Consider the following 13,866-nt stretch of genomic DNA (forward strand, 5'->3'; position numbering starts at 1 on the left):
TAACTGCCGCAGCACATTTGACGTTTGTTTTGCTGTCCCTGCGCTGGAATTGTCTGATGTCTCTGAATAGTGACCTTGTTGGTCTGGTTCATCTGCCCTACCCTGAGTCACATGACACATATGTTTCATGAGGTTAGAGATTAACCTTCTACAACTACCATAATATGAAATCACAAACCATAATAGAACATTTAACCTGGACCCATAGGGAGAGGTTGTTTTTATGAAGTCTGTAGATTGGACGGTCTGTCGGTCGGTGATTCTTTCTATCACTCTATCTATTACTCTGTCCGTCTATCTATCTATCTCTCCATCCATATATTGCTTTCTTCCTTTCTTCATTTATTTTGATCTGCCGTTCAGGTCAGAGTCGTCTGCGGTCTTGTTCTCACCCAAAGTATTATTAGAATTGCATCGTTGAATATCATGAAGGTGTTAAATTAATGCAACGTGTATATGGCGTTGGTGGCTGCTGTGTCGAGGATAGCCGCAGCAGACAGAGTGGGAGACGTCTTCCGCTGTTGCTCTCCAAGGTGCTGAACTCCAGCTGAGTGATGACGTCACACGCTTTGGACAAGCTACTGACCGCGTGGTTTAGAGAATCACCCCTGATGTACATACTCCATTTGAAAACAATAACTAATGTGAAACCCTTTGCAGGAAGAACTACCTGTACCGAATGAGATGAGATAAGACAAATAAAACTGAATTGTTGACAGTTTTTATTGTGATATACAAAATCTCAATGGCATTAAAAACAAGACTCGTTGTTTGAGACTATTCTGTCTGGTTACTGAACCTTCTCTCACCTACAATTATAGAAGATAATGTTAGCCAAACTATAACTCACAACATGACCATTATCAGGCGTTTGTACCCAGAGCGTCCAGTGAGATGAAGGCCCAGGTCTGGGCTGCTCAGGGAGGACATTGGGGATCCTTTGGACGAGGAGTCTAAACAAACCAACCAACCGGGTCCCCTGAGCCCCTCAACAGTCCTGGTTCAATAAGCCCAGGACAGGTGTGTCGCATCAGAGCCTAATCAGCAGGTGACCGGGTGACCCTATCAGCCAATCAGAGGTGGTGCCTGAACCAGCAGGTGTTTCACCGGCTAGAGAGGGAGTCAGTGAATATAAATAATGCAAACCGATTTATAGATGGTGTTGAAAAGATGCCTGCTTGAATTATCAATTAAAAGTCCTGAATTAATTTATGAATTCAGTTCCTCCCTGAACTACGGGGCGTTCTGTGGTTTCTTAGGGCGTGGAACCAACTGCCAAGCTCTACCGGTCGAGCCACCAGGAACTAGAGATTCAAATCACCCAAAGGATTCCTGGAATTGTTGTGTCACCGTTTATTAAAACAAAAAAAAAAACTCCAATATAAGTACCCTTTGCAGCGCAGCACACCGCCAGAAGACATGGCCTTTCCAGCGAGCTCATAGCGAAGAAAATAAAATGTTTAGAAGATTTGCGGGGAGCAGCACCCAAAGGAAACCCACAAAAACTCATTGATGAGCGACCTCCTTGCTAACCATCTAACCCTCATTTGGGTTAAACGTTGTGTCGCCTAAAGCGTTAAAACGTCCACTAAGGTCATTTATTGTCGGTCGGTCCAGGGTTCCTGGCCTTTTAGGGGTGTTTCCTTGTCCTCTGGGCTTAGGGTTTAGGGGGCTTTAATACTAGCCTAGCTACTAGCCTTAAAGGTCGGGTCAATGATTTATCTGGTTGGATTCATCTCTCCCTCTCTCTGTCTGTCGATCTCTGCGTGTCTCTCTCTCTATTTTTTTTGCACTATATACTCTAAATGATACTAAATGATAGAGAGAGAGAGAGAGAGAGAGAGAGAGAGAGAGAGAGAGAGAGAGAGAGAGAGAGAGAGAGAGAGAGAGAGAGAGAGAGGGAGGAAGGGTCCTCATGAGTCTTGAAAACCAACCTGGGGGCTGGGGGAGGCTGCATACCTGTTGCTCGTTCACCAATCAGTGTTCAGCAGGTTAAGGTACGCTCACTCTGATCCACAGTGAGGTCCGATCACATTGCATGGTATTGGGAATCAAACCCAGAACATCTGAGACGCCATAGATGTCTCATGACCGTATTTCTCGAGAGACTGATTGACTGACTGACTGACTGACTGACTTTTTTGTGGTTTGTTTGGATGAAAGGTGGTGCAGTGTGTTACATAGGAGTGATGCGGATTCATCCTGGTCCTAATCTCAATTTAAATGCATAACATTTTAGAAACGTATGTAAATATGCCCTCAAATGGCCCTCAATTAAACACATGCTACTGCACGTGTTAACAGTTATGGAAGTTCTGGGTAATCAGGTTATGTCAATCAAATGTTCTGGCTCCACCCCAGAGACGGTGACAACCTGATTTGCAATCAAGCCCCGGCCCTCAATTGAAAACTACTGTCTACCAGGCGTCAGCCAGAATGCATTTCTTAGTGGGTTGGGACAAGCGTCAACAGCATGCCGGTTTCCCTTTACAACTTGACTGCAAGTTACTTTATTACTGCTGCAACCCTACCGTCCAAAATAGGATTCTTATTCTCTCCTTTTTTCTCTGCATTGGTTTCGAAAGAAACACAAATGTTTTTGCTTGATTAAGCTGTGGGTGGATGGGTTTTGGATGGGTTTCTGACAGTGGAGAATTTCTCATTATTTTTAAATAAAAAATGGCTGCAGTGAAAGAGTAACAAAGATAAGGTCCATTAATTGTTGTTATGATTTTCATATGGCTGTCCAGACAACACAGGTAGAAAGGTCTTTAATTAGCTAGTTCTGTTGTAACTCCGCTTTATTCAGCATAGCCTACCCCACAGGGGCAACCCATTATGCACCACCAGTGATAATGTGACATTGTTAACTGCCACGGGACATTTTAGGTTTGTTTTGCTGTCTCGGCGCTGGCATTGACTGTGTCGTCTCTGAATAGTGAACTTGTTGGTCTGGTTCTTCTGCCCTACCCTGATTCATATGAGGCAAATGTTTTATAAGGTTAGAGATAAGACTTATATAACACAGCATTAACTCAATATTAAATCATAAACCATACTTGCACATAAAACCTGGACATACAAGGAGAGGGTTGTTTTAATGAAGACTGTATAAAATACCAGCCTTGGGGAGGGTAAATTCAAGTCAATTGTTTTTGTATAGCTCCTCATCCCAGTGACAGAGGAAAATCACCTTTGAATAGGCCAAAACGTTGAAACATCAGTGAACTGTGTGTCCGTGGGGGCATTGCCAGGTGTTAGGGGAGGAGCCAGGTGTTAGGGGAGGAGAGGAGAGGATTTCTTTACCAGGTGTTAGGGGAGGAGCCAGGTGTAAGGGGAGGAGCCAGGTGTTAGGGGAGGAGAGGAGAGGATTTCTTTATCAGTTAACAACACTTAACATTCCCAGAAACCAAATCCATCCGACAAGGAAGCAGTATTCTCTTTCAGGAGCAAAAACAAACAAATTTTGAAACAAATAGTCTGACAGACTGAAACAGCAACAAGGTGAGTAAAAGAGAACAACTTTGAGAAAAGTTAAATCTTGTTGTTATGGAATTAAAACAATAATGGAGTTGCTCAATACATAAACCTTGTCGTCTGTGTCTAGGAATGGCCTCTGCTAACACTTCCTGGTCGGAGGAGAACTTTTCATGTTCCATCTGTCTGGATGTGTTCAACAGCCCAGTTTCCACACCATGTGGACACAACTTCTGCAGAACCTGTATTACAAAGTTCTGGGATGGACAAGTCAAGTACAAATGTCCAGTTTGCAACAAGCTTTTCCACGCAAGACCTGATCTACAGGTCAATACCCTCTTAAAAGGGATGGCTGATCAGTTTGGAACATCTGTACGAGTAAAAGAGCAGCCGTGTGTTGAACCAGGAGAAGTTCCCTGTGACGTCTGTACTGGGACCCAGCTGAAGGCTGTGAAGTCCTGCCTGGGGTGTTTCATGTCTTATTGCCAAACCCACCTGGAGCCACATCAGAGAGTCACACACCTGAAGAAACATCGGCTGGTCGAGCCTATGGACCGTCTGGAAGACAGGGTGTGTAAGAAACACGACCAACTTCTGGAGCTCTTCTGCCAGACTGAACAGGTGTCTGTTTGTCAGTTCTGCACAGTGACAGACCACAAGTCCCATCCTGTTGTACCTATAAAGGATGAATATGAAGTGAAGAAGGCCAAGATGAGAAAAATAGAGAATGAGGTTCAGCAGATGATCCAAAAGAGACAAAAAAATATTCAGGAGATTAAAAACACAGTTAAACGAAGCAAAGCAGATGCAGACAGAGAGATAGCCGATGGTGTGCAGGTCATCACTGCTCTGATGCGCTGCATTGAAAAGTGCCAGGATGATCTCAACCAAATGGTTAAAGAGAGACTGAAATCCACAGAGAAACAAGCTGAAGACCTCATCAAAGAGCTGGAGCAGGGAATAGAAGAACTGACCAATAGAAGCTCAGAGGTGAAGCAGCTCTCACACACTAAAGACCATCTCCACTTCCTCCAGGGATACAAATCCCTGATGAATTCTCCACCCACCAGGGACTGGACGACGGTGGAGGTCCGTCCTCCGTCATACGTAGGGACTTTGAGGAGATCCCTGGATCAGCTGGAGGAGACACTGAACATGGAGATGAAGAAGCTGCGTGATGCTGAACTTAAGAGGGTCCAGCAGTATGAAGTAGATGTGACTCTGGATCCTGATACAGCTCATCCCTGTCTCATCCTGTCTGAGGATGGGAAACAAGTACATCATGGAGATGTAGTGAAGAAACTTCCAGACAACCCTAAGAGATTTACAAAGTGTGTATGTGTTCTCACGAGGCAGAGCTTCTCCTCAGGGAGGTTTTATTTTGAGGTCAAGGTTAAAGAAAAGACTCAATGGCATGTTGGTGTTGCCAGAGAGTCCATCAACAGAAAAGGCACTATACGTGCGACCCCTGAGACAGGTTACTGGACCATTAAATTCAGCAAGGATGTGTTGGCATTTAATGATAAGCCTTATGTCTATGTCCCTATGAGAGCTGAGCTCCAGAAGGTGGGGGTGTTTGTTGATTATGATGAGGGTCTGGTCTCCTTTTATGATGTGGAAGCCAGGGTTCATATCTACTCTGCTACTGGCTGCTCCTTTACTGAGCCTCTCTATCCATTCCTCTCTCCATGTTTACATGAAGAAGGTACAAACTCTGCCCCCCTGATCCTCTCACCTGTCAATCAAACAGACTAGGACCTTTGTTTAATAATAAAATAATCAAACAACCAGGAAACAACTAATGTTGTTTCCTGGATTACACTCTCTACTGTGTGAAATCCTAGAGAACTGTATTGATATCGTACTTTTCACTGTCATTTAACAAGGGCCAATACATTAAGCTACTAACACTGTGTACTATCAACAATATTACCCATTATAACTGATAAGACTACACAATAATATTCAATGTCTTAACCAAATATATTCCTTTATTATTTTGAATCATGTTTGACAACACAAAACAATGTTTTTAAACTTTGAGATTTAAATACAAATAAAAATTGAAAGTATAATGGGAACATCTTCTGTGGAAAAGCTACATATGTATTCAGTGGAATATGTATATTCTCAGTACAATATGTAATTAATGGAATAGATACATTCTCAGTACAATATGTATTCAGTGAAATAGGTACATACTCAGTACAATATATATTCAGTGGAATATGTATATTCTCAGTACAATATATATTCAGTGGAAATACATTCTCAGTCAAAAATGTATTCAGATGAATAGGCACATTTTCAGTAGAATAGGAACAAACTCAGTACAATATGCATTCAGTCTAATAGGTACGTTCTCTGTACTATTCAGTGGAATTGGTTTCTGTACAATATCGTGGGTTTTATGCTGATGTGTGGTTGAGGCATCCTCACCTGGCCGAGTCAGACTGATTGGACTCTGGGGCTGGGTGAGGCAATGGCTCAACTACCAGAGGGTGCAATTGTTCTTTAAACAATGCCAACTTTTCAAAAAAATCCCAGAAAAGTCGGACGCCGGAGGCATACTCCTATTCACACCGTTGACTGGTTTACTTCAGTGTTTATAACATAAATATAGAGATATAACACTTTTGCTGTATAAATGTTGGAATTGTCGTATATATATATATATATATATATATATACATACTTCGAGCATAAGGTTGGATGATAACGGCCTTCTGAACCTAGAGTAGGCCTCTACTAGGGATAGGTCGGTCGCGAACGATTCGATCACAACTTCCGAATCCCGAAGATGAACGACAAGAACTGATTCCCAAAACAAGAGAACCGATACTTTGATCCTTTTTTTTAAATATAAATAAATATGGTCACGTAAATAAAATAGACAAACTAACCAAGCTCCGTCTCCGAGCAACCTTATATTGATTGAATCGACAACGTTCTCAAAGATTCAGCCAATGAGAGTACTACTGCAGATAGCAATCGCGTTGCCAAGGCACAACAAATGACAAGGCACAACCACACAAGTTAGCTAACGATCGTCGTAGGCTTCAATATCATGCAAGCACTTTATACGTTTTCTTTTTTATTTTGTTCTACAATAAAATTGCAATGATTTAATGAAGTATGGTTTTACCTATCATGGAAATGGTCGAACTGGATCGTACAGGCCAATGCTACAGAAATTCACACCGTGACTGAAAACTTTTTTCAGTTTCCGTTTTATTCCCCCTCGTTTCCACCGCGCGGTGCGGAGAGGTATGTCTCTGTGTTATCGCAGTTTAACAGCAAGCCAAACTCAGGTATAGCACACTTGAGCCGGGATAAGAGCGTCTTGTTCCCTTTATTTCCTCTTTTATATTGTCGAATTCCACGAGTGAAACTGTAACAGAAACAACCCAAAACTTAGTTTCCCTAACAGCAAAAGTTGCTAATAAACAGAATTGAATGAAGGTAGAAAGAAAGAATAACTAGGACTACGCAACAAAAGTGAGTCCGCTCATAGTAACAATAGGCTAATATGACGTAGGCGCACACTTTACATTAGCTCACTATCTAGTTAACTGAACATCACATTTTTAGTGCTAGACATCTTCATTACATATTCATCTTCATTCATACAAAGTACTGCATTATAAACACACAGCCATTGCTTTCATGAGCGTGAGAAGGGAAGAGAAAATTCACCAAGTGACCGACTGCCTTTCTTACTGCTGTCTGCTACGGTTGCAACAAGTATAAAAATCACGTTGCCTACTTTAACACTTCAAAATAAAAGTCCAGTTCTCATCATGTAAATATTACTGTGTGTGCGTTAGTGTGTTTTCTTTCAAATATTTCCTTACCATAACTTTTAATTACTACATTCATTAAATAATTTAAGTGCATTCAAGTTTGAACATGAATACTAATCTGAGGGCAGAAAAGTACCCTTATGGTAGGGCAGGCTGTGAAAAAGCCTTAATTGTTGGGCGCACCCAATACTTATAAGCAACAGGGGGGGGGGGGGGGGGGGGGGGCGGCAGACACCTGTGAGATTCTCTGTCAAATGATGTAATCTGACTTAACGAACGAATCAAACGAACGAATCCTGATAGTGAACGGAACTGAAAGAACTGATTCCCGGAAAAGAATCGTTTTGCCAATCCCTAGCCTCTCTCTCTCTCTCTCTCTCTCTCTCTCTCTCTCTCTCTCTCTCTCTCTCTCTCTCTCTCTCTCTCATATAACATCACATGAAGGTGTTAAATGAATGCAGCGTGTATATAGCGTTGGCATGCTGGCTGGTGCAAGCTTCAGCTTGTCCAGAATGCTGCTGCTAGAGTTCTAACAAAGACCAAAAAAAATCAACATATTACACCAATTCTTAAATCGTTACATTGGCTTCCTGTCGGTCAGACAGAGTGGGAGACGTCTACTGCTGTCGCTATCCAAGGTGCTGAACTCCAGCTGAGTGATGACGTCACACGCTTTGGACAAGCTACTGACCGCGTGGTTTAGAGAATCACCCCCGGGGGGTGTACCACGAAGCTCGCTGAACATACCCAGGCTTTCTTGGGAAAACCTGGCTCGACAGAGCCGCAACTCGCAATCAGAGTTAAATGTTACCACGACGCTCGCTTTAGATTCAATTAGTTGAACCAGGTTTTCCGCTTTAGGTTCAATGCTCGTTCACATAAAAGGGGCGTTTATCGCGTCATTTGACTCACCCTTACACAAAATGAATCGAGCGAGAGCGGTGTATATCACCCAAGGCAGTGAATTATTATGAACTCGTACGAGGAATTCAAAGTCCAAATCACAGCCAAGGGGAACACGGTTGCCCATAATATGGCTAGGGTGGCGTGATGGCAAAAAATAGCTGACCGTGTTATTTCGTAAGTGAAATGATTCTGCATATTGTCTACAAAATATCATGTATTATCATGCGTTTTACCCCCATAGATGTGGTGCCAGCACGCTCCATGGGGCCAAGTCAAAAATAAATATTAAAATAATATTCAATGTGGTAAGTTGTAAGCATCCTTTTGAATAATTTCAGGTGAATCTAGCCTATGATTTGCAATGGCCTAGGCTCCAACCTTTAGTCAAATGTTGATTACCTGCAGCAAATAAAAAGAAAACCAATAATACGACTGGGAGGAGGACCGCTCCACCGCCCTTCACCACTAGGAGGAGCTGGCTCTCGCCAATAACGAAGGTCGGCCGATGATGGTAGGAGTGGAAGGGGGGGGGGTGTCCTCTGACCCCACTGCCTCGACTTCCAAGGCCCTTGTAATGAGTATGTATTCATGTATTGGCAATGGACATCAATAATTGTCTTGCTAATCAAATTGTTGTGAAATGATTGAGTGTAAATTAATTGTCATTTTTAGTTGAAGGTACAAACATTAGTTTGGAGGAGCTGCCGACAATCAATCTCCAATCAGAGGTATATAACTATCAAAGCAAAGTGTCACGTATTCTTCTGAATGTTTAATTTCTGGACAGAATGTCCTATAATAGGTTTCCCTGATTCTTGCAGGAGACGGTCGCCCTGTGACTCCAGGGTGACTATGGAGGGGGTTTTTCTGAACAATTCTCACAGCTATAGTATGAATTTGTAGAATAAAAGATGCCTAGGCCTAATTGTGTCACACATAGCGGTTATGTGTATGAGGCTGATGGTGGATGCTGCTGAAGGTGAATGCTGCTGATGGTGGATGCTGCTGCTGGTGGCTTGAGCTGGCTGATGCCGGATAACACTGCTGCTGCAGGTCGCTGCTGCTTGAGGCGATGGCTGCTTGAGCTGGCTGGTGGTGGCGAAGGATGGTGGTGTCGCCTTCTGCTGCTAGTGGTGGCGGCTTGTGCTGGCGACGGCTGTTGGTTGTGGTGGCGGCGGCGGCGACTGCTGCGATTGTTGTCCTTCCTTTCGACCTGATGCACTTTACTATCCTTAACCTCAGCCTGATGTTTGTGGAGTATTTTCTTTCTTTTAATAATAACTTATAATATTCCTCCCTGTTCCTTCACTTTGTTCTTGTTTTACAAGTTAGATATACACGCACACCTCTTTACACATTTGTTGTTCTTGTTGCACACATGACTAACATTGTTTTATTTATTGATACCCCCTGGCTCTACTTTGCTGTTCTTGTTCACTTACTGTATGTTTGCTTTGTTGTTCTTAGTCCTTGTTCCCACTTGTTTTTGGTTCCACAAACCTCAGCCTGATATATCTGGCATCTCAAACACTGGTCAGCTTTACCATCGCCTACTCCTTTGCAGCGTGCAGATGTTAGGCAGTGGAATCTGCATTTGCTGCAGGGTTTCATAACCAGTGGTCCATTTTACTTGTATTGCTTTTTTAATTGTCTCCTTTCCTCACCGTATTCCTCTCTTGTCAACACTTATATATACAATATTCATCCCTGTTCCTTCACTTTGTTGTTTTTCAAGTTGGACACACACACACACATCCTTGTTGTCTGACCCATTTCATTTGTTATTCTTATGTGATACTTTGTGTTCGGCTTAGTCTTAAAAGTAGCATGGTTGTGTGGTCAGCTCCTGCCTCATCAGAAGAAGTTGCCTGGAAACTAAATGCTAAATGGACTGTTGCTACTCTGCTTTCTCCATCGCTCTCTGACCACGGGTACGTGACTCGGAATTACAAGCAAAATCAAGAAAATGTAATAATACATTTAATTTAGAGGCGCCTTTCAAGACACCCAAGGTCACCTTACAGAGCATATAGTCATCATAAATCGTTTAAAAAACAAGACATTGTGGAAAAAAAATTAAATAAATAAACATAATGAATAAAAGATGTTTAAAAATATTTATATTTAGTCCAGTTGCGCTAAAATGAACATATTGAATCGTCTTTGATTTCAGAACAGATGTAGTAAGGTTAAGCCACTAAAGTCAAAAGCCTAGTGCTACCCATGCTTACACGAACGTGAAGCTTTACCTCAAACTTAAAAACGTATCTAAGTAGCTTGAAGTCGTCACCCTACCACTCCAAATGTAAAACTGACGTTTACAAATATGCAACAATGGTCAGAAAAGTACTTGTGTTTTTTAATTCATATTTACCATTCAATATAGAGTGGCGAAGTCACACCCCTTCCGGTAGGGCTCATGGGACCTATGAGATCGAAAAATATGAATGGGTGTCAATGGAGAGAAAATAATTATTTTCTGGTCCCGGTCTTTATGTGCCCTGGATTACACATATGATGTTTGTGGATTTAAAGGATAATTTTTCATGCAAAGAGTTCGACCGTTTATTGTGCAATTGTTCAGATAAAGGCTGTAGAGAAAACACGAGAAAGACTACACGGCTCGTATGTGACGTCACGCTCCCTGCGACTGGCGTGGAGAAGGCCGACAATCTTCCCATCGGCATAACTGAAACTCTGCACGTGCCCCGACTTATAATGGTTTTCACCTCTTTCGATGCTTTTATCCTCCCCTTGCTTGGAAAAAGCGGTGAAGTGGGGCAGAGAGATCGCCATCTCTGCCGAGTTCCAAGGGCGGGTGTGGTGACGTATATCATATGCGTCGAGAGCAGCGAAGAGCTGTAGTTCACAAAGCGGCCTAAAATAAAATCTAAAATTATCAAACTTCTTCACGAACATTTTTAGTTTTCTTTGCATGAAAAATTATCATTTAAACCCACAAACAACATATGTGTAATCCAGGGCATATAAAGACTGGGACCAGAAAATAATTATTTTCTCTCCATTGACACCCATTCATATTTTTCGATCTCATAGGTCCCATGAGCCCTACCGGAAGGGGCGTGACTTCGCCACTCTATTGCAGAGTGGCGAAGTCACTCTGCAATAGTGGACCACTGAGAATTCGAACACCCTACAAAGAGTCTCATCTCCATAGGACGCGACTAGCAAGGACGCGTCCTAGCAAGGCTGCAGCCTTCACTTTGGGAAACAGCCATGGTTCCAGAAAATGGAAATCAAAATCAACCGCGAAAGTCGCTTGTTATTCGTGTCATCGGCAGAGCACTGTCAATCACGCACAGCCCGTTGAACGGCACATGTGATTGGAATGTACGTCAGCCGAGAGCAACCAATAGGTTTAGAGCTAAATGGTCCCGCCCCCAGGAACGTTTTTTTCTTTTTCAGATTCGACTGTCAGGAGTTTCAAAACGAGTGGCGTCAGAACACTGCCAATATTCACGTGACTCAAAGCTTGCGCCTGTGTGGTCAAATCTCTGAAAAGTCAGTGCTGAAAAGCCAGTTTTGAAAAAATACGTTGCAATGTCGTAAACGTACACCTTTACAAGTTTTTAAAACTAAATATTCAACCTTTCAAAACGTATTTCTCAATGTATGAACACCTGTTTGCAGAATCCCATTTACAAGGTTTCAAAACCGGGCAACAATGAAATACACTGTTAGAACAGTGCCAGATTTGAAACTCTGCAAATGCGCTGGTGAAATTGTTTGAACTTTGAAAATGTGTTGGTGAAAATGATGAAGAAGATAAAATAGAACACAAGATCATGTTTACAGATGTTTGAATTTTAGTTTTATTTTTTTCAGGTTATAATCTCTTTTTTCAGTGTTGCAAAACCTATTTTACAAGGTGTTGAGTTTTCAAACCCAGACTTACAAGCCTTTGAAACTTTTTTTTTCAGGTTTGAATTATGGCAGGAAACTGACTCCATACACAAGCCCCCAGGAACACTGCATACTTCCGCAATCCACCAGTGCTCAGCGGCCAAGCCTGGTATTGCAGCTGTTTAAGCGGGCTGTGGACGGGTCCCTCAAATCATGGGACCTAGAAGTAGATATCTCCGTTCACTCCAATACAAGTGGGGAACAGGAATGTGTCTCCGCAAAAAATGTCTGGATATCAATTAAAGGCTCATAATTACCTTAATGCCATGTCCTAATTTTTTTTAATTTTTTTCTTTTCAAAACGCCACCTCAAGCGTTTTATTAGCTGTTATCTCGCTGGGGAAAAGGGGTGTGCAGCTGAAAGGAGTCGTAGTGAAACAAATGGCATCCGAGAGGGCCTAGTTCAGTGCTTCGTTAACGTGTCCGATTTTTGGACTGGTTCATCTGCTGCTCAATAACTCTCACGGTCCTCTGCTTGCGATCATTGTGATTCATCATGTATTGATCCATTTATTCAAAAGATCCAAAGACAAAGAACAGGGCCCTGTACCACGAAGCTCGCTTAGAGGGTTAGCGAGGTATGTTGAGCTCCAAGCCTGGGTTAGTTGTACCACGAAAGTCGATCTCTTTTAGCGTCGCTGTATCACCATGGTGACTTATGCTCGCAACCAAACCTGGTCGGGAGCAGTTTTTCGGCTTAGTCTAGCCGGAGATCGGCTACTTAAATCGGCGTGCGCAGCTTCCTAGCCCCTCCTCTGACAATGGCGTCACCATTTCTGGGTGTTCCCGTGGACCTCTGCGCACTTCTCGTACAGGCGTCTCTCCGGAGACAGAGGGTTTTACGGGACAGAACCGATTCCCTGGCATTGTCTGACGATATTCAGATTTCAGACTTTATTGTCATTGTGCAAACAACGAAATTGGGGTTCTTCATGAGAGATACAGATTCTCATAAGAGGGTGTTCGTTATTTGATCGTCCTTTTGGACCTTATGTAGACAATGCTTACTGTTGCGCATTGTGTCTCCGTGACAGAGTGCTAGAGTGGAGGTAGCGCGTCAGTCTTGAATATCTACGCGGGGGGTTCGACTCCCAAGTGACGCGAATTTATGTGAAGCTTAAAAAGTCCCAATTATCATGCATATGGAATGCTTATTCACTAAAGCTTATGGAATTATATTTTTGTGCTTATTTCGAACTTGAACCCATATTTTAAAGGCCGTGCTGGCACCACATCTATGGGGGTAAAATGCATGATGATAGACCGGCGAATTTGAACCCCGGTCGCTGGCGTTCGGGTCTTATAATAATCCACTACGCTACAGCCGCTACCTCTCGGCGGTTGAAAACATGCCATACATTTCTTACATAGGGTGTATTTAAAGTGAATTCCCTAAATGATAGAATAAGGCAGGATGGACGTTGCTTATGCATTTTTAAATCATCATCATTCTATTTGGATTAATGGCGAACAATTCTGCATTTGGCATAGTTATTTTACAGACAATATGCAGAATCTTTTCACTTATACGCATATAGACTGCTTGATCTATCGTAAAGGTGAGAAAAATGACGCAAAAAACGGCCCTTTCACGTGAACGCGCACTGAACCAAAAGCGGAAAACCTGGTTCAACTAATTGAATCTAAAGTGAGCTTCGTGGTACCATTTAACTCTGATTGCGAGTTGCGGCTCTGTCGAGCCAGGTTTTCCCAAGAAAGCCTGGGTATGTTCAGCGAGCTTCGTGGTATAGGGCAC

The 13,866-nt window shown here is 42.7% G+C and overlaps 1 protein-coding gene across 2 annotated transcripts; it reads left to right on the forward strand.

The window, feature by feature from the left end:
* The first annotated feature begins 3,138 nt into the window (after positions 1–3,138).
* On the forward strand, positions 3,139–13,865 carry LOC130380463 (E3 ubiquitin-protein ligase TRIM39-like). 2 transcript variants are annotated; one of them, XM_056587684.1, is made up of 3 exons: positions 3,139–3,504; positions 3,608–5,076; positions 12,651–13,865. In XM_056587684.1, the coding sequence occupies exons 2-3, from the start codon at positions 3,610–3,612 to the stop codon at positions 12,741–12,743; spliced, it is 1,560 nt and encodes a 519-aa protein (XP_056443659.1). In that variant the 5' UTR covers positions 3,139–3,504; positions 3,608–3,609; the 3' UTR covers positions 12,744–13,865. The 2 variants fall into 2 exon arrangements, with proteins under 2 accessions (XP_056443659.1, XP_056443658.1); XM_056587683.1 differs by lacking the exon at positions 12,651–13,865 and having other exon boundaries at positions 3,608–5,588.
* Position 13,866: the final 1 nt, after the last annotated feature.

This window comes from Gadus chalcogrammus, chromosome 4 (assembly GCF_026213295.1).
Source record: "Gadus chalcogrammus isolate NIFS_2021 chromosome 4, NIFS_Gcha_1.0, whole genome shotgun sequence".
Classification (NCBI taxonomy): domain Eukaryota; kingdom Metazoa; phylum Chordata; class Actinopteri; order Gadiformes; family Gadidae; genus Gadus; species Gadus chalcogrammus.